Here is a 24,304-nt window from a genome sequence, read left to right as displayed (position 1 = left end):
GGCCCCTGAATGGAAATAGGAGAGGCTATTGATTAGCTCAATATCTCTTTAAAGAGCTCGCTGTGTTTGCCCTCATGGCTCGTAAGCAAGCAGCCTCTTCTCTGTGTCCTTACTTATCGGATTTTAGGTGGCAGTGCACACAAATACTGCTTTCACTGGGTAAATATTAGGCTTATGATTGGACGGGGAGACTGCAGAGTGATTCTATCAAATGGAAGGGTGGGAGGGAGCGATCTGTGTCGCTCCTTCTGCGGATAAAAGCAGAAGGATGGCTGGGGTTCCTGAGAGCTCTTTGGTCGTTTCCCTCCACGTGACCTCAAGCACAGCCGGCAGCCCTGTGGACTCTCACACGATTGTCCTGGTCTTAGAAATGGGGGGAAAAGGACAACACCGAGCAGCCAGTTGGCAGTGAGTCAGTCCACACCCTTTCCTGCACTGAGCCTCGGGCCCTCGGTATTTACCTTCACAGGGACACCCCTCTAAGTTCAGTAACGGGCACCTCCCCTTCCTTCTTGCCTGCCCCTTAGCTCATGGGGTTTCTTGGGCAAAGCTAATCTTCCAGATACACACTTGTTCCCATCTTCTGCCCACCCTCCCTTTCTAAAGTGACAGGTCACGATGTCCTCCATCCATGGTGAAGGGAAAAAGTGATGGCATTGATGAATATAAAAACCTGTCATTTTATTTACTGTGTGATTTGCTTTTATCTGCTCACTTAGATGCGAGGGACAGGTTTTGTTAAAACTACACTGAGTCCGTTTTCTTTCCCCTCCCCTATTGCTTCCACGGCTAAGACAGGCCCAGTCATCGTTTTCCATCTAATGATGATGATGAAGATGATGATGATCGCAGCTAATATTAATTGAGGGCTTATTCCATGCCCGGTGTCCTGCTAAACTCGTTCTATAAATGTCTTTACTCTCATCCTAGAGAGAAGCTCAAGACCCAGCAGGTTGGAAGCAGAACTCAGACATGCCTGCTTTGTCCCAGAGTTGGAATTTCAGCTCCTTTGTGCAAATCGTAGCTGCTTTGTAGATAAAACCTTGTCTCCCCACGTGGCTAAATTGGAGGTCTGCAGGCCTTCCACTGCCTGAAGCTCCTTTTCTTTAATTAAACTAGTTACAAGCCAGTGTAGGTGTTCTGTGCTCAGTTATACTGGGTACAGGGCACATTCAGGGAGCCATGGGCTCCTAACAGCAGCCCTCCTGGGAGGCTGCCCTCCTGGGGCAGTAAGAGCGTGACCCTCAGGGGCAGTCCCCACGCCCTGCCCCACGCAGGACGGACGGGAGCCTCAGGACCACCGCGCATCTGCGCTCTGCCCACCTTCCTTGCAGAGCTATTGATCACAGGGCTGATGGCGGTCTCACTCTTGTGATTTTTATGTTTGCTCTCCATCTGGATGGAAAATAGGAGAAAACACATTCTCAGTCAGGAGGGGTTTGGGAATAAAGGGCTGAGATTTTCATTAAAATTGGGGGTATCATGCCATTTCCTGTGGGAAGCAGAGCTGAATAATCCACGGAGAATTTCTGTCTTTGCCGCCTGAGAAATAAACTGATTTTCAGAGAGAGGAGGAAACTGAGACTGTGTGTGTGTGTGTGTGTGTGTGTTTGTCTGGTGAGGGATGGGGAATATAAGCCTTGATCATTTCCGTAAGCAGATTCTAGAGGTAAGTCGCTACCAAAAAGCTCATTGTAACTCAAATTCCCGGCCATTCCCAAATCCATCACGAGAGGTGGCCCAGGAAGCGAGCCACCTTTGTGTTTTACGTTCTCCCTTCTCCTGCCTCACTCTTTGGTAAGGAGGGATTGATCAAAAAGCACGCAATGCAAGGAACAGGAGGTCTGGGTGGTTCAGGGCAGGATCCTCAGGTTGTCGGTTATGTCATCTGGCATCACTAGGAGGTGACTGTCAGCCTGTGTCCTGAGCCCTCAAGGTGGCAGGGACACTGCGTCCCCAACGCCCCGGAGGTGCGGTGGAGGAGGGCGTACAGGGAGATGAGCCAAGACCCGAGGACACTGGCCCTGTGAGGTGAGCTTGCCAGGGGCCTTTCAGGAGGAACGAGTTTCCATGGGTTCTCGACTTTGCTTCTGATGGGGGGCTTCGTGTCACCCCTTGGGGAGGTTAGGTGCCCAGTGTGACCCCATGACTCACTCAGGCTTCCCTGGGTTGCCATTCTCCTAGCTAATCCTCCAGCTGCCTTTTTAATAGGCATGAAAGCAGAGCCTTCTCAGGTACATCCCGGTGTATTACAGCCCACTTAATTCTCAGCAGTGAGTATGCCCTCAGCAAGACGTTAGAGCTTGATTTTCACGTAGATACGAAGCTGGTGGGGCCGTTACATGTACGGCTTCTTGTCCCCGTGTGTTCAGCAGTTCAGTGACACACAAGCTGAAGAGTCTCTTTGTTTCAGGCATGAAAGGGAACTCCTTTATTCGCGTGGTGTGGCTGGTTCCTGAAGGCTGCAACTGCTGATGGCGGGCTCGTCACCTGTCACGAGCTCACGGTTCCCAAATAAATAGTATTGCAATGTAAAGGGGAGAAGGTCGTGATCACGAGAAGCAGATAGTTAGTTGTAAGCGAGGCATCTGGTTCCTGGTTCAGAGGAAAAAAGTAATTTCTTTTTTTGGGGGAAGGGGTTTGAGAGTGAAGAGGAGAGTATACTCTGCTGATACCTTTTCTCTAACCCCACAAATGACTCTGCCTTATTTAGTGATTATTTGTCCTGCCTTTTTTTTTTTTTTTTTTAAGGTGGCCTTTTAACTACTGAAAGTGTAAAGGGTAAATGGTTTGGGGACTTTTAAAAATCATTTGGGCAAAAGGTAAGTGCCCCGTGGATACTGGGGGCCCTGGCCAGGCTGCCACTGGCCTCTTTCTCCCTGGGGAACAATCCCCGACTCTGGCAGGACGGCTCCGTTTTGGGAGGAGTTCCCTCTGTCCCAGTGGCTGGCATGTCAGCTTGGGGAGGCCACAATAGTCAGGGATGAACTCACCTCACTGTGACCTGTACGTGTCACAACTGCCCTCTGGGTGTCACTTTTTAAAGAAAATACTAAAGATAAGACTGACATCATTGTCTCACCATCTATTTTTAGTGACTTCTCCTCCCCACAGTTGGGGAGACGAGTTTGGTGTCTCCTTCCAGAACCTGGGACCTGTGGCTTCCCCTTCTGGGGCCCTGGCTTCCTGTGGTGACACGTGTGCTGTGCATTTCAGATGGGGGAGCCAAGGCCTCTGGACTCTGATCTCCTGCTCCTGCCGGGGATAGTGAGGGCCCAGAACCACCCTGGCCTGGGAAATCAACCAGAAGAGACCAAACATAAATAATAATAAATAAATATGTGTTTTTTTTCCCTTTTAGTTAACTCCCTGTGAGGCCCAAGGCTGCATCTTCAGCCTGTGTGTAGAATGTTCTGTGGCTCTGGCATTTTTCTCACTCAGTAGGGGCAAAGACCAAGCCCACTTCCTTGGTCCTTTCTCCGCATGTGGTGTGGAGTCCAGGAGGTGAGGGAGAGGACTCAGCACCAAAAGTACAGGTGTGCGTGGAAAGTGGGGCCTTTGTGGACGTCATGTGGCCCTCCACTCCCCCCATCACCTGCACCCACTGCTCCTGCTCTGGATGGAGGCAGGTGGGCTGCAGTCTAGATACCTGAGAGCCCATTGGTCATTTCCCTCCACATGACCTTAAGCATGCTCAGCATGATTGATTGTCCTGGTCTGAGAAATGGCGGGAAGACGACAACATCGAGCAGCCAGTTGGCAGTGAGTCATTCCACACCCTTTCCTGCACTGAGCCTCGGGCCCTCGGTATTTACCTTCACAGGGACACCCCTCTAAGTTCAGTAACGGACACCTTCCCTTCCTTCTTGCCTGCCCCTTAGCTCATGGGGTTTCTTGGGCAAAGCTACGTTTCCAGATATACACTTGCTCCTATGACCAAATCCGAACATTGCTTTCCAGGCCCCCAAGGGAGCATCTTTTCTCCCTGTTCCCAGGCCGGCATACCAGGACGATGGTACAGGTTAGATGAGGGATGATGCCGCAGGAGGAGGAGGAGGTGGCAGGGGAGAAGGGGTCTGAGTCGTATAGTTGCCCATGTGGAGACGACAGCATCTAAGGGTGGAAAAGAACCGAGCAGGCCGAGGACACTGCTCCGCTTCGACGTGTGGTCCAGGGGCCGGGGTGCAGTGAACTCTGGTGTTAACCTCTCTCCCTGCTCCCACGTGTCCTGGCAATGACTCTCTCCCGCTGGCTCTCTGGTTAATCCGAGGCTGATTTTCTGGTCTCCTGCATCCACTCAGAAGGTGTACAGTGGGAATGCCTCATATATTGTTCCACCTGCGGTTACGCGATGGAGAAAAGCAAGAGGTACCTTTTGCCTCTGACGGATTTGTGTTCTTTGCCAAAGACTCTTTCCTCTGGCTCTTGGCGCTTTCTGTGAGGGATTATTTTTCTAGTTTGGGAAGAGATGCGCGTGATTTTTCTCTCCTAAATTAGTCTACGTCTCCCAGGTACCTGTGGACACAAAAACTCTTTGGCCTCCCTGTCGGAGGACACTCTGATGTGGAGGCCAGTTTTAGGACTTCTGCCATGATATGTTTGTTATCGGGATAGTCCAGAAAACAGGGACACGGATACACACACACGCACACAGACACACACACACACTGCACACGCGTGGATGTGCATATTCTCAGCAGGGCGCTTTCTCTATAACAAGAAGGTCTGGTGTCTCACTGTAGCAGATCATGAGTTTCTGAAAATACTGTCACCTTCAAAACATTCACGTCTTTACCTGCGGACGTTTCATATGCTTCCCTGGGTGGTAGGGAGGGAGTTGTTACCTACAGATAACCCTCATGGGAGAAACACGGCTGCCTGAGAGGGTCTGGGTTAGCTGGCGTGGGTGTCAAAATTTTCTCAGTTCAGGCCCCGCCTTGAAGCCCTGGGAATCCACCCTCAGAAGAGCTGGGCATTCTTCCTGTTGCGAGTCCTCTGAGTGTCATGTCCCCACGAGGAACCCCGATCTGAGGAAAAGCAGCCCTGCTACCCCATGCCATTAGAGGTGCCAGCCTGTGCCCCCTCTCGGGCACCCTTTTGGGTCTTGAGTGGCTGCACTGTTGCCCTCCACTGGTCTTGTCACCTGGTGGGCTTGTCACCTGATCCCCCCGGGATGAAGTCCCACTTTGCAGCCAAGGCCTTTTTCTTTAAGGTGCACCATATAAGTGACTTGGAAAGTTATTGTGGGAGGAGAGGTGGGTGGGATTCCCCCTTCCACGGAATGAGAGTTGATGTCTTTGTCTGGAACTAGAAACTTGTAGAGTCAGAGAAGGTTGGGTGTAGAACAGGCCTTAGGGATTATCCAGTGTAAACTGCTTTGTTTTACAAGCAGTTGAAGGATGTTATTAACAGACCTTCCTTTCCATCTGGGTTTCACAGCTCTTGTGGGGGGCGGGCGTGACGCCCCTGCCCCTCTTTCTGGTGCCGTCCACCCGCCCATTAAGCCTCTCCCTCTTCCTTGTACTTCTTCTCATCCTGGCATCTTTCCATCCTTTCTTTCCCCCAACTCTTGTCGGAATTCTCCACCTGCCTTTCAGTATTTCACACTCGTACTTACCTCTGTGAACACCAAGTCACGTGCTCAATTTCTTCTTTTTATTTTTTAATAGGATGATGATCTCACTGACATTGTTGATAATAAATGGTTTTCTGCTCACTTTCTGGCGTTTGAGAAGGACTTTTATATCCTGACATCACCCCCCCTCCCCAGCCATTGCCCCCAGCTGTGATCTGGTTGATGAGAATTAGGAATGTACAACCATAGACTCAAACAAAACTTAAGTGGCTCATCCAGGGACCCACCATGGCCTGATGAGCCCTGTGTTTATAGCTTCAGGCTAATTTGTTCCCATTAGATTAATTAGCATATCAGCTCTGTCCTGCGGTGGCCTGGGAACTATCCTGATTTGTCACTTAGCACTCTCAATTCACTTAGTCCAAAGGTCAACCTTGTAGAACCAAGGCTTAACTGATTCCGCTTTCTGAGACGGTGGAGCTGTGCAAGGAGCATTACGTGCGCCTTGAAGGGGCACCGCTGCCAGACCCGCCTTTGGACTTTCGTGGGCCATAGGGGCTTTTGTCTTTGTGGGTTCCTTCCTCCACCAAAAACAAATTAAAAATTACATTTTACAGCTATGTTGGTGTAACAATGAATGTAACGCAGGCTGGATTTATTATGTGTTCATTGTTATTCATTTTTTCCTTCTGATTTTAAAAGAAATTAAAACATTTTCAGGGGCCCCCCAAATTGGGCCACTGAACCCCGAACTTCCTGGGCCGAGTGAGTCAGTTGACCCTGAGCCCAGCACACGTCTCTTTCCCCTCGGTGGCTGAGCCTCTGCCTCTGCCTGGCCAAACCTCTGGAACACCCACCTGGCCACGGTTTCCTGGTGAGTCAGAAGACACTGGATTTGTTCTGTGAGGTTGGGGCTTTGATGGGAAGTTTAGGCTGAAAAGAATTGGTTGAACGCTGCATCTTGTCTGTAACATATGGCTCCCAATTTAATCCTCTACGGGACCATTTAGACTCTAGAAATCTCCAGGTGGTCAGAGGAGAGAGTTTGTACTGTGGGCATCCTGCGTGGCAGGTGGAATTCTGAAATGGCCCCTAAGAGTTGCACCGCCCTGAGGTACAGGCCAGAGAAACCCCTCCGCTCAATGGGATTTCACTCCCCTTAGGTTACTGCTCAGGTGACCGATCAGTTGAATTTGGATTCATCCAAAGGGAGAGTATCTGGGTGGGCCTGACTTAATCAGGTGAGCTCTTAAAACAGGGACTGGGCCCTTCTTGAGGTCAGAGGGATGGATTTGAAATGAGACAGCATCTTCTGCTGGCCTTGAAGAAACCAACAGCCATGCTGTGAGTTGCCTCCGGTGGGGCAGGGGCCTGAGCGTGGCCTCTAGGAGCTGAGAGTAGTTCTCGGCTGTCAGCCAGCAAGAAAAGGGGGACCTCCATCCTTGGTCGACAAGAAACTGAATTCTGCCAACAGCCAGTGCGCTTGGTGGAGGGCCTCAGGTACGATGGCAGCCCCAGCCGGCCCTGGTCTTGATTGAAGCCCAGTGAAGCCCGGAGCAAAGGAGCAAGGACCCATTTGATCAGCCTTCAAATGGCACACAAACCAAAGGACCAGGGACCCATTCCTGGATTCCTGAACCATGGAAACTGAGAGAGAAGCAATGAGAGCTGCTTTCCATCGCTGGATCTGTGGTAAATGCGCAGCAGAAACCCCATTCAGGCATGCCGTGTGCCTCAGCTTGGTTGTTTGCTTTGGAACTCGGACTTAGAGAAGAGAGAATTGGGGAAGATGTCAGGTCCCCACCTACCCACGGCCAGAAGCAGAAAAACATTCCTTAAATTCAAGCTGCTTCAATGCCTGCTCAGCTGCCAACTCCTCATCAGGCCCAGAGAAGCTGAATAATTAATTCTGCTCCAAGCGCCGTGGTGCCTTGGATAAAGCCCCGTTATATAAAAAAAAATCAAGTATTCAAAGCCCTCGCTTCTCTTTTGAAGTGGTTTGTGTGCCATTTGCGGGCTGTTTCTTGAGCATGAAAATACACAGGGATTTCCACCCTCATGAAGCCGCTCCCCCTCCCCTCCCTCGCTTACTGGCCCCTGAGTCCACCTTGACCAGCGGCTCCTTTGGGCTGTGTACCTCATCAGCAGTTCTGTTTGGGAAGCTGTGTGTCTCCGCCTCGTCTCGGAGGCAGCCGTTAGCAGGAGGCAGAAGGACTGTTTCCAGGGACAGTTTGAGGTTTCAGACCTTTATGGTCAAGGCCCCCATGGGGATGGGGTGCTGCTGAGAAGGCTGCTGGCTGAGATCAGGGGCCGGAGGCTGAGGAGTGGATGGGGACATTGGCTGTGGGCGCGAGAGGCAATGACAGTGCTGTGAAGCCCTCCCCACACCCATGGCCTCGCTGGCAGCCTCCCCCAGCTCCCTTGTCCTGCCAGGCCTCCCTCTGAGGACTGCCAGCAAAGTCGTGCTTTGCCTGAAATGGTTGAAGAGACAAACGCCGAGGCTGTCGTGACATCTCCACCCTGCTGTGACCTTTCTTTCTCTCCTGTTCTGTGGGAGTTGGTGCTTGTCTCTCTCATTCTCCCTTGACACTAATTCCTCGGGTGGATGTCTGATGGTTCAGCGCCTCCAGTGTGGTGCTAAAGGCACTTCTGTCCCTTCTGATGACCAACCTCTCTCTCTGTCTTACTTCTCATTTGAGGCCCCCTTTACTACCAGTGGTAGTAGCCTTCCCCAGGTTTTCACCTGTGGCCTGGAGCCCTGGTTTTCAGGTTGGGCCATTACCCCATAGACTCTTGCTTTCATTTTCATCCATGAAGTGAGTTTTCACGGGCCATCACGTGTAGGTTGAGAAGTTGAGTTTCATGGTTGCGTATGTCTGGAATTCTGTCAGGACTGGGGAGACTGCACTTACTGGTCCCCCTGTGTGAACATCATGCTCAGACAGCATCTCTGCTGAATACAGTGCAAGCTGGTGCCTGGTGTATACGCATCCCCACGCACACCCCTTGGGTCCGTATCAGTGGGTTTCCTTCCTGACACCTTCAGTTGCCTTACACAACGAGGGTTGACCACAGTGTGGGGTGGGAGAAGTAGTGAGATTTGGAGACAGATGTTCTGGATTCAAATTCTGATCGTGCCTCTGATTTATAGTGTCATGCTAAGTAAGTCTTTTATGACTTAGGTTCCTCAAATGTAAAAGGTGGGGAGGGTGGTATATTAGTCTGCTAGGGCTGCCGTAGGCTGCTGTAACCAGGTACCACCGACAGGGTGTCTTAAGCGGTAGAAATTTATTGCCTCACAGTTCTGGAAGCTGGAAGCCCAAGATCAAGGTGTCGCAGGGTGTTTGTTTCTGAGACTGCGAGGGAGGGACCTGCTCCAGGCCCCTCTCCTTGGCTTGTAGGTGGCCATCTTGTCCCTGGGCCTTCTCTTCGTGCATGTCTGTGTCCAAATGGCTTCTTTTCATAAGGACACCGGTCATACTGGATTAGATCCCATCCCAACGACTTCATTTTTAACTTTATTATCTCTCTCAAGATCCTGCCTTCAAATGGAGTCTTGTTTTGAGATGCTGGGGGTTAGGATTTTAACACACGGATTTTAAAGGTGGGGAACAATTCATTTCATGACGGGGTAATGATGCTACATACTCATCTATATCACAAGGGGATCAAATGCAGTAATTTAAGAGAAGGCACGTTTGAAGCCTAGCATGGTAGAGATGAGGGTTTGTGTAAACAGAGTTGTTTTCTGTTATGCAGGGGTCAGTGGATACTCCTTTCCAACTCAGTCCATATTCTGTGCCTCAGCTCACCCTGGATCTGGTGCTGCGTCGTTCTAGTACTCCGATTCCTCACCAGACGTTTACGGGATGGGGCCTCTTAAACAATCAGTCCACTCTTTGGGTTGCGACTGTCTCATGGATGGCTCTTTGGCTCGCTCTCTCATTTTCCTCGAATCAAGAAAAATCATTTCATGGTTGTCAAAAACTATAAAGAGTGGTGATAAGCCAGACTCCAGCCTTTTTTCCTCAGGAGTACTGTGATAAAGGTCTCTTTTCTAGCACTGATAATAGAAAGGTCGAGTTTTTATTATTATTAATATTATTTTATTGTGGTTTAAAAAAAAAGAAGAAGGGCTGGGTTTTATCAAATAATAACTTTCTTGGGTTTTGTAGCTGGTGTGACTATTAGGGGAGGAACATACCCATGCCATAAATTCTACTGACTTGTCTTTAAGGATGGTAAACAGACCTTTATTTGGGAAAAGCTATTGGTAATTGAAGCCAAGGTCCTCCATCCGCCGTTTTTCTTTTTCTGGATAAAATATGATTTTGTTCCAGTGTAAGGAGAAATATTTTGCTAAATATTCTGAGCATTGGGCTCAGAAGGGAATCACTTTGATCACCATTCCCTAAAACTTCAATATTAATAGGTTTTATGTGTGGTCAAATCAGTATGGGAAACGTGGAGGGAAGCAAAACCAGTTTCTTGCTGTGGGATTTCTCTGAGTCTTTATCTGCTTACCATGTTTCCCGAAAATAAGCCCTAGCCAGACAATGAGCTCTAATGCGTCTTTTGGAGCAAAAATGAATATAAGACCCGGTATTGTATTGTGTTGTGTTGTGTTGTGTTGTGTTGTGTTGTGTTATATTACATTATATTATATTATATTATATATTATTTTATAGACTGGGTCTTATATTCATTTTTGCTCCAAAAGATGCATTAGAGCTGATTGTCCGGCTAGGGCTTATTTTCGGGGAAACAGGATATGTATGGACTTTCCCAGATTCTCTGTATTTGTCCGTGGAATCTTTTCTCTTGGAGCATCTCGTGGAACAGGGAACTCTGGGGAATTGCAGCTTGGGACAAAAGGAGTCATTAAGGAGATTTTTGTTCACAAACGCAGGTATGTGTGGTGTCTCCATCAGCGTGTTGCTCTGACTACAGGAGGCACAGAGAGAAGTGACTTTCGTATGTATTCATTTTAAAGGAAATAAAAGCCACACATTCCCAGTGTTGATTCGAGTTATTTTTACTGTACTGTTATATACATATTTATAAGCATAAATATGCACAAACATAAAGGTAGCTGTATGTTAGGCCTTATGCTTTTGACTCTGCAACAGTCATGAAACCAAAAACTTGCCAGTTCACATCAAAACCCCCAAATCTATAAAAGCGAAACCAACAACATTTTCGTGATGTGGCAGGTGATGTTGTGCTAAAAATACAGCACCAGTTGTAAATGCCAGGGGTACTAATTGCTATGATTAAGCTCCCTTGGGTTCCAGCCAGTCTGTCCCATGAATGTTGTTGGATGGAGTCAGCTCTCCCATGGCTGTTCTACAAATACTTGGGAAGCTCAGTCATGTACATGGGGCTGCATGAGGTCATTTGGCTTTAGCTGGGCTCAACCATATGATGTCTGTTGAGTCTGCCCTCAACAATTAACCCTCAGCCATTAAGATAGGAATACTCAGTACCAGCTCAGTCGTAAACACACATGCAAACAAAGGCACTGAAATCGAGCAGTAGGATTTGGTTATAAGGGGGTCATGCTAGTGATTCAGAGTGCTGGTGTTTAATTCTTTCTTTAGATTAGCATTTAAATGAAATTAACAAAATTAAGACAATTTTATATACAACTTTCAGAGTGTTGAGAATGTGTCCCTAGGTCCCCATTGGAGAAGCACTGCTTTCGGCGAATGAGACGGAGTCTGTGGATTTAATCTAGAGCATTTGTTTGTAGGCTAGATCCACGGAGGCCTGCATGGACTTCATGGCTCCTTGGTACTGCTCGCACCCTTTTGTATGTCTGTGCCTCTGTGCTGTGGTAGATTGCAAAAATGGCCACAGATTCCTCCCCGGTTTCACCTCTGCTCTGACAATGTGACACTGGAGTCTCCCAACAAAGGTACACTTGATTCATCCACCCCTTCAGTCTGGATGGCCGTGGACTTGCTGAGGTCAGTGCGATGGTTGCAAACCTGAGGCAAGCAGAGACTTGAACAGCACTTGACATTGGTTGTTCTCTTCTCTTACTGCCCCCTGGAGCCTGGAGTTTACTGTACGAATGAACCCAGTCTAGCCTGCTGGAGGGTAACGGGCCACATGGAGAAAACCCAGCTTTCCCGGACAAGAGGCAGGCAGTTCCTGGCTCGCAGTCTGCCGGCTGCCAGAGGCTCGTGCCATCTTAGACCATCCAACGCCCGGGCAAGCCCCGAGCTGACCACAGAGGTACAGTGCGTCCCTGTGATACTCAGAGCCTCAGCAGGCCTGCAGCATGCCCAGCTGGTGTGGACTTATGAGGAGTAATCACTGGTTGTTGTTTTAAGCCGCTCAGTTTTGGGGTGTTTTGTGACCTAGCAATAAGTGTCTCATACTCATGCCTTTTTACCCTGGAAAGAGAAGTCTTGGCTTTTTAACAGATCTCGATAGGCATCTGATAGCCTCCAAAAGGATAACATAGATAAGAAAAAGGTGCCCGAACAAGACCAGCTAGGGGTTTTCAAACTGTTGAGAATCCAGAACAGACTCAGAGTGGATAATACGGGTACATTTTAATGAATTACAGGACTGTGTATAAGAGTAGCTTACGAGTGATGGGTAATCATCGAGGCTTAGAAAGACAATACCTCATTACAGGTATTCAGGTACCTGCACCCTTGGGATTTGTATTTTTGTTTTAAGGAGAAGATACATTTTGAGGTACAAGAAAAAGCGTAATGGTTTGGAAAACTCTGCCAGGCCCCAACTCCCTGTCAGCCGTGCTAGTGGGAAACCCAGCTCTTCGGAACAGAAGCATGGAGCTGTTTACCTGGGACAGCTAGCTGTTGGAGGGCTATTTTTGCAGACTCTCATAGAGCTCTATCTTTGCAGAGCTGTGGTGCTTTAAATTCTGTTTAATCTGATTAAATAGGCTTGGTTATGAATAGTAATTTAGCATCAGAAATAGGAGATGGTTTTGTCCCAAAGAAGACAGTTTGAGTAATAGCATATTTATGCAGCTTAAATATAACTAGAGGGCTGTAATTAACTTCCGCCATTGTGAACCTCCAGGCTAACGTCATGTCAGGGGAGCACAGAAAGGGACACATATTTAATCCAAACTAGGCTGGGTTTATCCAGGAAGGCTTCCTGGAGGAAGGCGCTCGGGCTTCTTCAGCCAGGATTTTGAAAGCCTCAAGTAGGGAACAATTAGAAGCTTGGAAACCTGCCTCTCATGGGTTGGATGTTAGGATGCTGTGGTCGGGAGAAGGGACTCAAGCTGAATGAGCGGTGAAATCCTAGTGCCTCACGGCAGAGTGAATTGTGCTTCAGGAACTGGTAAGGACCCTACCTCAGTGTCTGTGCCACTCTGTGTCCCTGTTTGCTTTGAGGCCAGCTGCTCCTCACCCTGAGCCAGCCTGTCCTGGGCAGCATGCCGCTGCCGGGCTCCCCAGAAAAGAAGGTCATCTATTATGTAAGCATCATCCATATTCTGGCTGGTGATAAGCGGCGACATTTAATTTTTTTTCCATTATGTGGAATAATTTAAGATTGTGTTACGAGTGTCATTATTATTGCAATTTCTCGGTAATAAACACAGCATCAATTATTTAATGTCACCTTGTATGTCTGGGTTAAGTGGGGATGGCGAGAGGCACAGGCAGGTGGTGGGGGCGGGAGGAGGGGGGCAAAGCCTTCAAAGGGCTGCAGGCCCCTTTCCCAGTGTCAGCCCCACCCCCAGTGTGGGTGGGGGAGCTGGGGGGGTGGAGCGGTAAGGGTGGCTTCTCTTGAGATCCCCCTTTCCTTCTCCACTGGGGTGCAGCCCCAGCCCTGCCTTAGCTGTGGCTGGCAGGGAACACTGATTAATCCTCTTCCTTTTCCCTTTGCTCTTCATCAGGGACTTTTGACCTGCAGACAAACCTCAATTAAAGAGACTGCCCAGCACGGGCCTGGGGAAGCTCAGAGGCACCCCAGTTTCCCCAGCCTGAGTGGACATGACGGGAGGTGTGCCTGGGTTAGGTGAAGGTCAGGCTTCCTGCAAGTACTGGGGAGTGGCAGAGGCCGCTCAGCTTTGCTCTCCCTGACAGTTAGTTAGTAGTAGTGACACATCCCAGTGGGGGAAGAACCAGAGACAGGCGAAGACACTGCAGATTGCTGCTGGGACTCAGAGCAGACGCCTCAGGCTGCCTGGCCTGCGGCTGGGGAGTGCGGGGCTGGCAGGGCGGTGGCAGCTAATGACATTTCCCCAGTCGTGCTTTTCGTGGGGGCTTTCCGTTACCTTTGTAGAGACTGCGTCCTGTCGGTTACACACTAGGCTTTTCCTTTCGTGACTCTAGAAGCGTCAGTAACCAGCAGTTGTCTTCCTAATGCCTGGGACAGCAAACCCTGGTGAACAGCACCGGATTTCGTTGCTGGAAGGAGATGGACATCCGATTTTCTGAAGCTTTTTGTTGTCATGTAAGGCATATAACCTTACATTTTATTTCTTCCTGCTTTCCTTTTCCTCTCCAGTCCATCTCTTTTCCTTCTGGAAGGTACTACCATGTTTCCCCGAAAATAAGACCTACCCAGACAATCAGCTCTAATGTGTCTTTTGGAGCAAAATTTAACATAAGACCCAGTCTTATTTTACTATAATATAAGACCGGGTCTTATATAATGTAATGTAATATAATATAATATAATATAATATAATATAATATAATAGTACAGTATAATATAATATAATACCGGGTCTTATATTAATTTTTGTTCCAAAAGACGCATTAGAGCTGATTGTCCGACTAGGTCTTATTTTCGGAGAAACAGGGTAATTATTCCCCAGCTCCTGCCCCTTTGCATGGCCTTTCCAGAATGGGTAGAAGTTGCTCTGTTTATTCTGAGCCAGGGACCTGCCCCAAACCATTAATAATAATGATAATAATAATAATAATAATTCTGTGGCAAGAGGGCAGTGATCTCAAGTTCCTTGGCCCTGGATGAGTGTTGCCTGGTGCCTCCCTGCTTTCTGTACTGAGCTGGATTTGGAGGAATGGGTGGGGATAGGGGAGGAGGGCAGGAAAGGATTTGGGGGAGGGAGTGATGCAGAAGGAAAGGGACACGTATGACTTAGGAAGGAGCCTGTGTATCTGGCACCTTAACATTTGGGAGCTGCAAGGTGACATAGCAACCCTGAACTATCCAAAGCCCCAGGAGCCCAACTGAAACTGCTCGGGTAGGGTGGGGTGGGGGAGGGGCGGCCCGGCAGGCTCTCAGGGCTGCAGTGGGAAGTCAAGCAAGCTTGCATGAGTCAAACGTTTGCCCTGTTGGTGCTCTCACCTTGCTGTCCTCACAGGGCTGCAAGGATTGAGTGAAGTAGTGTGAATGGAAAAGCTTTTCAGAGGTATTTTTTAAAAAGCCCCAGAAGTGTAAGAAAGGGATACTATCAAGTAAAGAGGGCCTTGCTGCCATCACACAGCAGGAGGAGGATGGAGGGAAGGAATTTCTCCCTGGGGTCTTGGTCACTTCCGCACAGGCCAACGCTGTGTGTATGTAAGGCTTCCTTAAAGAAACGCAGCGCCCCCTCCACCCGCAGTGGGGCTCCAGGGAGCAAGGGGTGATGCCAGCCCTGCAGGGGAGCCACCTTGGCCCGCAGATGCCCCTCGACTTCCCCACCATCATGGACATTAGGATAAAGCCAGCAGAGCTGGGCTGGCAACCCCACCCGGCTGTTCCTTCCTATTCCCAGGGACGCATTTCTTGGATTTCCTCATCAGCAGTTGAGAGTGGAGGGTGGGAATGTTGGGAATCCCAGAAGGAAATCTGAAAGGAGCCTTGGAAGCTGGCCGGCCGGTGCCTGGGTGCGAGCGCGCGCGCACACACACACACACACACACACACACGGAGAGTGTTGCCACGCGTGGGGGCGTGAGGTATGGAAGCAGTTTGTGGCATCAGTCTGAGGATGCCCATGGCCAGTTGTCCCCTGGGAGGGGCACGAACTCCCTCCCGTTGAAACCACTGTTCTCAATGAAAAGCAGGGCGTCTCCAGGCTGCACCTTGCTAACTGGGCTCCAGTCTAATAAACGGCTCTGAGCACATGAATGCTGCTGCGTTTCTGCTGTAATGAAGTGGTTCTCTTTTCCATAGTCTTCCCCCAGTCACGTATCAATCACGTTATAAAAAGAAGGAAGACAAAGAAAGGAAGGTCAGCTGACACACTCTTCTAGCGAAAACACATCTTTTATTGCTGCCATGATTCCTCAGATGTCAGCATGAGATGTAGGATTCGAAATAATTAAAGCACATAAACAAACAGAGCTGCGACTACATGGTCCATGACACAGACGCCAGCTGTCACGCGGGGGTGGTCGGGGCTTTCTAAAGGGGGAGAGACTGGCCTTTTTACAGTCCCTTCTGTCCCCAGGAGTCCATCCATCTGTAGTGTCAGCCTTGACTGCAATACCGTGGGACAGGCTGCCTCTCTTTGTGCTTCTTCCAGTGACAAAGCAGGAGGAATCCCGCAGCCCGTACCGTTCTGCAGAGGGACCTGAGAGCCACACGGCTATTTTTTCCCCCTTTTCAAACAAGGTTAAATGAAGGGTCGGCACCCTGATATGCATTTTAGAGGACATTGCAAATAAATGATTACGACAGTATCGCTGTACTGGACAAGCGAGAAGACGTGAAAGGAAGGGTTTCTGTTTCCATTTTTATCATTTAGTTGGAAGGAAAGAATGAAATCAAAAGGCTGAATCATTAGATTTTCTTTCTGATCCGTGTGTGTGCGTGTGTGTGTAAGGCACAGCCAAGCATAACTTTGGTGAGATTCCCTCAGGAAAGAAACTTACCCAAGAAAACAGTGTTAGTGTTTGCTTATAAAAATGGCTTCATTTCAGTGACTGCATCACAAACCTTTGCCTTTCCCATATTAGAGACACATATTTTTAAATGGAAACTTCTGTTGGTTTGGAACTGTTTTTGCCTGGTGTTCAAAAAAATACCTGCTGATTTTTTTGCCCATTGAGATGATTCTACTCACCTTCCCTCAGCACTGAGGGGTTTGGGGTTTGTGTAGGTGGGGTCACCCCTTTTCCTTGTTCCCGTAGCGATCCAGTGCATTTGTGAGCCATTAGCAGGGTTGGGGGTTCCTTGGGAACCTGAGGCCTTGGGAGGAGAAGCCCGTTATGGATTCATCTGTTTGCTCCTAACTGGATCATAAGGGTTAGGTTAAATAAAACATAACTTTGTCTTGTTTTATTCGCCAAGTAGCCACAAAAGTGGTGGTCAGTCGATATTTGTGAAATACACGTGGGAATCCATCCACACTTTGCTTAGTTAACGCAGAAACAGTAGAATGAAGTAGCTGCAGACAAAGCAGAAGGGTGACACGGTCGCGTTAAGGCCATCTGGACGTGACTGTGTGGTGTCTTCAAGACTCTCACTTGTGTCCCTCTTGTGAGGTGCTCTCATGTGGATCTCGTCCCTTTTGATCTCACGAGACATGTGAGGACGCTGAATTCCTAAAAACTGTCGGCCATGGTTCCTGTGGTGAGGCTGCCGTGCAAGGGAACCTGCCATGCGGGCTTCTTTTGACCCTTCAGGGACAGAGTCATTTGTCCTGTGGGGCTTTGATGTACTTCCTCCCCCCGCCCCCCATTTCTAGGATCAGCACCAACTCCTCAGATCCCGTTCTTGTCACCCCAAACGCTCTACGACCAGAAAGCTCGTTACCTTCCTAATGGCCCAGCCTGCTGCCAGCTGGTCCGGCCCAGGGACTGGCCCAGTGGCCCTGGTGCTCTAGGTAGAGATTGGCTGAGCCGGAGGGGTCTGGGGAATGAAGGTAGTGCAGGTGTTACAGTGACTGCTTCTTGTTTCAGGGTGCAGCAGAAGACCCCCAGATGGCCCTGGCCCTGAACTTCGAGCCTGCGTTGATAAAGAAGTCTGATGCCGAGTGCCCCACGCTGCTCCTCCCCAAGAATGAACTTTCCATCCGGATAGGCAGAGCTGGGCTTCTTTCAGGTAAGCTCCCTGCGGCAAGACCCTGGGCTGGGGCCTGGTGGAGGACGCGTGACAAGGGAAATGCCGGGAACTCTGTCCTATCCCTCCAAGTGACCTACCCCACTGACCCGGCATCTGGCCCAGGCCTGCCTTTCTCATTTGTTCTCCAAACCACCTGCTTAGTACACAGGAGGTAACAGTGGCTTTCGATCGATTGTGTTTCCAGCTTGATTGTCTTTCCACCTGGGACAGTGTACCAGGACCCCTCTGATGGGATTGGGCAGATTTGGGTTAGAGTATCTGGGCATTTGTTCCTCTGTCTCCCCATCTCTGACGGACCCTGAGTGCTCCTTTCCACATACGTGACTTTCATCTTTTTGACTCATGTGGGAAACTGGATGTTTCTCTTACTGATTCCGTTTGGAGCCAGAAAACCTAAAAACTCTGACAGCAGAGCCGTGCCTTGTAAGTTAGAAGGACTGCATCCCTTGAGAGGAATCAGACAGCAATTCCTGAGTCTCCCTGGGGGACGTGCAGCCTGGGCCACTGAGAAGGAGTTGAAAGTGTCCTGGAAGGTGACGTCGTTTTCCCGTCTCAGTGTCAGGCTCCCCCTGATGCCCAGTCATCGCCCACTCAGGGCATGGGGCTGATTTAGGGCCCCTGACTGCACACAGAGGTGGATGCCTTTCTTTTCCTTTGAATTTGTTTAAGTCCCACCTTGAACCCGCAAGCCCCAGGCGCTATGAAACATTTCCTGCCGTTGCTTGGAGTCCGGTCCGGAGTGAATTGGGGAGGAACAGCTTGGTGACTGGTCCCCGTCTTCACATTAGTGATGTACGGGAAAGAAGTCTTCACGTTTCCGTGCTGCATCTTCATGTGGTATTTTCACCATGTGGAGGCTAAGGGTGAGCTCTAGAGCACGGGGCCAGTCAAGGTAGAAAAGTGACAGCGATGTCACAGCTGGTTCTCAGTGATCTGTGTTCAGATTATGTCCTGCATGAATTATTCCTGGGGAAATAGAATATCTTTTCCACTCGGGCTAATCCTCACTACCTCCCACAAGTTCCTATGTGGAATATAATCAGGAAATTAAAATGCGTGTAACATGAGCTCAAGTAGTAGAGGGTTAGTGCAGAAACCGCCCCCTCCCTGCAGCCCCACATTCGAATTATACTCAAATCAGGACAACTTTGGTGTTGCCTGCTGTTCTCCATTTACTGGAGTCAGGACCTGGATGGTGACTAAGATGGACCAGCTGTCCTCTAGTAAAACTCGTCGTTTTTCGTGGCCAGCCGTGGGGACATAGGGACAGAGGGCTTTCTGTCAATTCTCACTGGCTGTTCTGGGCTAATCATCCTGTGTGCCCCTGGGAAGACTCCAGTCCTGACTCTGAGCCTTCTCAAGAATGAAGCAGGGGAAAGTTTAGTGCCTGTCAATCAAAGTAGATAAAGAGTGGCTATTCCTTCATGGACCTTTTCCAGTGGGGCCACGGGAATATAGGGCCAGTGGGAGTTGGCTCCGTAGGAGCGTCTCCCAGAACTGCTGGACCCTCTTGGCCACCTGGGGTGAAGTGCTACGCGAGGACCTGTGTGGGAGGGAGATGCAGCCCTGTCCTCTGCTCAGGACACCTAGGCCAGCCCGTTACCAGGTTACCAAGCAACCCTAGGTTTCTGTTGCTAACTGTTTATATACAAAGGCAAATGCTGCTGTTGGGGGAGATCCAGAATGCTGTAGGGAGATGGAGAGAGCCCAGCCAGCTCTGGAAAGGTCGCTCTTCTTCTCACCTGGACACACCTGTGGGTGTCAGGCAGTGGAGGACTCTAAAACTGATAATGGCTATTTGATGAGTGGCCTCATGCAGATCAAGCCTGAATATGCATTATCTGTACCATCTGGATTTGCCTTTAAGCTGGCTGTAAATGGAGCAGGGAGATTGGTTTAATGGGTATTTAGTGAACAACATAAGCCTTTAAAAAAATAATATTGGCGCTGCTGTTATAATGTCCCATAATTGGTTCAGCAAGAGGAAAAGCCAGAAGATCCACACTGTGGGAGAGAAGGTTCAGCTGCTCTGAGCAGTGGCAGCAGCCCAAGCTGGGAAAAGCGTTTATGAGCTACTTGCCTACCGCGTTCCCCTGAAAATAAGCCCTTGCCCGACCATCAGCTCTAATGCGTCTTTTGGAGCAAAAATTAATATAAGACCCAGTCTTATCTCATCTCATCTCAAGACCCAGTCTTATATTAAAATAAAACTGGGTCTTATATTAAAATAAGACTGGGTCTTATATTAATTTTTGCTCCAAAAGACACATTAGAGCTGATTGTCCAGCTAGGTCTTATTTTGGGGGAAAACACGGTATTTATATCTTGGTGCCAAATGTTTTATGTTATCAACTATCCTCAAGGCTAGGGATATTTTGGGACTTAGCTAGACCAGAAGTTCTTTTTAAACTATCAGTCTCTCTCTCTCTCTCTCTCTCTCTCTCTCTCTTTCTCCCTCCCTCCAGCCTTCCTTCCTCCCTCTCCCTCTCCCACCTTCCCCTATTTTCCCCTCCAGCTATTTATCTCCAACTAGCTTTCTTTTAATTAAAAAAGTAATAATGTGGATTAAAAATTAAAAAGTAGTTTTTCATCCATCTTCAAACTGCTTATGGTCCAGGCTCCCATGTCAGACGCAAACACTGTTTCTGCTTTCTTATATATCCTTTCAGAAACATTATATTTATACAACCATACTTGGCCCATTTGTTCAGTACCTTGTGTTTTCCACTTAACAACACATTTTGGTCTTTGTTTTCTGGGAGACTCATCCTTTCATGCCATCCTTGTTATTGGCCATGATCTTACCTAATCTTTCCCCTCCTGATGGCCCTTGAGGTTTCCAATCTTTTGCTACAATGAAGAATGCAGCAGAGAGCATTCTTAGATGTACATCTCTGTGGGCAGTTGTATTGCTGAGTAAATTCTAGAAGTGAGGCCGGGAGTTCTGTATATCTGGGGTCCATGAATGGGCACCAAAGGGTTTCTGAACCTCTTGAAATTTTATGCCAAAAAAAGAGTGTGTTTTTGGAAGGCAGAGGTCTCTAATTTCCCTGATGGCCCCATGACCTCACGTTCATCTAGGTCTTGGACTTCACTACCTCCGTCTCCTCCATTCAGCTGCCGAGTTGGACAGTTTCTTCCTCGCTAACACTCTTTTGGCTGAAGAAGGGTAGTAAAAAGTGAATCAGTCCCTTCTTTTACAAATTAACTGCCCTATCTCAGTATGCTGTTTGTTTTGAGAGAGGAAGTTGAAACTCTCCAAGAGTGAGGGCTTGTGTTCATGCATCCATTAGCATGGCAGACGGAGAATTGTCTATAATTTTGTATAAATGTGGAAGGAACAGGAGTAGGCATTATTTTCTAGCAGAGGAAGAGGTGGATTTAATTTAGGAAATTATTTAGTTGCGAAGTGGCTATTTATTTTCTGTAAATCGTTCCGAAGCTTGTTTGGGGGGAAAGTGAATGAGTGCTTAAGTCAGGGAATCGTGATCTGTAAGAAAGCGTTGTTAGAAGCCGATGTTTTCCTTCATGTCCTGTTCTTTTGTAGTAGGAGAATTCACCTGGCGGCAATAATTCTACCTGGACAGCCTGGTGGATTGGAAACCGCGGTTTGCAAAACGGAAACGATGCACTCCTAGTGTTAAGTAGGTTATATCATCAGCCCATTTGCAATACCTGCTTGTTTGTACCTTAGTCTAAATTCGAATTCCTTATTGGTTATGCTACTGATTTGCCTGGCGGCATCCTCCTATGGAAATAGAACTGATCTTCGCGGAGAGAATTTGCGTTTTCCAACTCAAGGTTCCCGAGAGCCTCCGCCCTCAGCTTCACCCACCCCCGCCTCCGCCTCCCCCGCCTCTCCCGCCTCCCACCTCCAGGTATCATACTGTCCTCTTTTAATCTTGCACTTGGAATCGTTCCTCTCTCTTATTTTCCCTGTTAAACATCCTCCCTGAGGTGCCGCTGGGAAAAGATATGATAAACTGATGAACATGGAGATATTAACCGTTGGCAGCGGTTTGCTCCTGATTATGTGTTTGCATTTGAACTGGGGACAATTTCTCTAGCTGCATGATGGACCCAGTAAATGAATTTTCACACTAGTTGGCCTCTGAGGATTAATTTTTGGTGGATGTGTGGGTTGTGGGAGGGCAGCCAGGCTGTGTGGCATGAAATCCCTTCTCAGAAGTCAGCTTGCCTGTTCTCTCCGTAAGTCCAACCACATGTGTTCAGCTCCCCCCTTCTGGATTTCCTTGGCACTCAAACTCCTTGGCGAAGCCTAACCCTAGGGAGGCAAAGAGGACCTATTCAAACAGCTTTGAGGCTCCTGTGACAACCGCTGTTGTCTTTTTCTGAATCTTCTAACTTTCCAAGTCTTCCCTGAAGGAGCTGGCTCCTTCGATCACCGATATTTCCGGTGCAATTTAGTGAGCTTAAATTTGATCAAGAGTCAGACATAGCGCCTAGGAGAAATTCTGAGTGTGTCTTTATAACCAGGTCTCCAAAATAGGGAAGTCTCTGAGATGTTATTAGTAATTTTGACTTTTTATTGGCAAGATCTGTAAAGATGAAAGAATAACTTTCCAGTGAGTCCCCTAGATTTAATGTCTAGGCATGTGATTTTAGTAACAAGACCTTTTTTTTTTCCCCCCTTTGTGTAACTGGGTGGTTAGGGGACATTTTAAAGTCTTCTCCTGGCCTAATTGAGACGTGTTGTCTGGGGCCTGAAAAACAGGCAGGTCCTGGCATTGCTACCTTCTTTCTGGAGTAGGCTCTGTAACCTGGGTTTCCTCAATAAAAGGTTGGGAATGAGCCAGATTTGTCAGCACATGGCAGTAGTGAGGCTATAAAAACGTGCCACATTTTTATACGAAAACCTTTTGCTCAAAGGTGAAGTACAAAGTGTTCAGTCACAGTAATTACCAGGAGCTCTTCAGTACCATGGATGCTAAATAAAATAAGGAAGTAGTACAGAAAGGCCCTCTCTGGCAGGGAGGGCTCCGTGAGGGTGTTAGTGCGTTCCAGCTCACAGGAGCGTTATTAGGTGGATACATTTTTTAAAATAGGTCTTTTGGCTTCTGAACACTGTTATATTTTTGCCTGATAAATATTTAACACTCAAATAGTATTTTTCCTGTTGACTTCCCCTTTTATGACTATTATCATTCTTTTTCGTCCCAGTTGTCTAAGCTGGGCAGTCATTTCAGGAGCACGTTTTCACGAGGCCTCGGGGCTGGAGGCAGTTTGGCACTTGGAGAAGTTGTTCCTAGGGCGGCCATAGCAAAGTACCGCAGGTGGGTGGCTTAAGCAGCAGACGTGATTTTCTCACAAGCTGGATGTCTGAGGTCAAGGTGTTGGCAGGCTCCTTTCTCCTGCGTCGTCTCTCCTTGGCTTGTAGATGGTTGTCTTCTCCCTGTCCTTACATGGTCTTCCCTCTGCCCGCCTGTGCCCTAGTCTCCTCTTCTTGCCGCCATGTTAGAGTAGGGACCACCCCGAAGACCTCATTTTAACCTCATTAACTCTTTAAAGATTGTATCTCTAAACACAAATTCTGAGGTACTGGGCATTAGGACTTCAGCATGTGAATTTGAGGGGGGCACACCCCAACCGTAACAGCATTTAACAATTTTTTGAAAAGTTGTCCACCTATGGATGGTAATAGACCTAAAGGAAGGCCAGGTGGCAAGAGGACGTGGTTCTGTTTGTTTCTTTCTGCCTTTTAGGCTTTCCCCCTGTATGTGTCTCCTTATCTGTTAGTCTCACACCTGGATGGGCTGGGAATGCTGGTAAGCAGTATGGAAAAAGAGTTGGCTGAACTTGAAGAGCTAAGAGAGAGCCGCGAGAGAGAAAGTCATGATCTTAAGTCTGATCTTATAAGACTGCTGGCAGGTGGACAGTCTCTGCTTATGACCTTGTGGGGCAGTGCTGTCCACTGCCCCCATGACCTGGGAGGACAGACCCAGGTGACTTTTGGGGAGATTAATATGAGTACACACACATTTGAATGTGTGGACGCGCTCTCCTGACTGGATTCGTTTCCGAGGGCTGCCATGACAACGCACCCCAAACTGGGTGGCTCAGAACAATAGAAACATGGCCTCCCACAGTCCGGAGGGCAGAAGCCTGACATCAAGGGGACATTCTAGGGGAGGACCCTTCCTTGACTGATAACTCGGAGTGGCTCCTGGCACTCCTTGGCTTGTAGCTGCATTGCTCCAACCTCTGCCACTGTTGTCACCTGGCCTTCTTCCTTGTGTGTGTGTGTTTGTGCGACTGTGTCTGAACCACCTCCCTCTCCTTTCTCTTATAAAGATCCCAGTCATTGGACTGAGAGCCGCCCTGATCCAGCACGACTGCTTCTTAACTAATTATGTCTGCAAAGACCCTATTTCCAAGTAGGTTATTACCTTCTGAGGTTCCGAATGGAGATGCATTTTAGGGGGACACTTTTCAACCAGTACACTGACCAGCCTCTTACCCCGATCACCCCATGACCAGCTCAGTCTGGGTGGGCTTGTTTGTCGTGTACAAGTGAGGGAGAGGGGAGAAAATGAGAGGAAACAAAGAGGCCGATCCTGGCAGTAATAAAAACCCATTTAATTCATTGGGAGCCTTTAGAGCACAGCTGCCGGGGCTTTTTGTTTGAAATATTCATTAAGTGTCTACTGAGGAGTTAGGGATACTGTCTCCTTATGCAAAATTTAACATTTGCTGGGC

General features: G+C 48.5%; 1 protein-coding gene across 4 annotated transcripts in view; it reads left to right on the top strand.

Moving 5' to 3' along the window:
* SLC39A11 (solute carrier family 39 member 11) overlaps positions 1-24,304 on the top strand; it is a 359,240-nt gene that overhangs the window by 136,416 nt on the left and 198,520 nt on the right. For all 4 annotated transcript variants that reach the window (XM_019740426.2, XM_074319972.1, XM_019740425.2 and 1 more), the window contains one exon: positions 17,425-17,566. In XM_019740426.2, the coding sequence (XP_019595985.1) occupies positions 17,425-17,566 (142 nt within the window). The remainder of the gene's footprint in view (positions 1-17,424; positions 17,567-24,304) is intronic.

The sequence above is a fragment of the Rhinolophus sinicus genome, linkage group LG15, assembly GCF_036562045.2.
Source record: "Rhinolophus sinicus isolate RSC01 linkage group LG15, ASM3656204v1, whole genome shotgun sequence".
Taxonomy (NCBI): Eukaryota; Metazoa; Chordata; class Mammalia; order Chiroptera; family Rhinolophidae; genus Rhinolophus; species Rhinolophus sinicus.
Note: the sequence above shows the minus strand (reverse complement) of the source record. Positions and strands in the feature narration are given on the sequence as shown.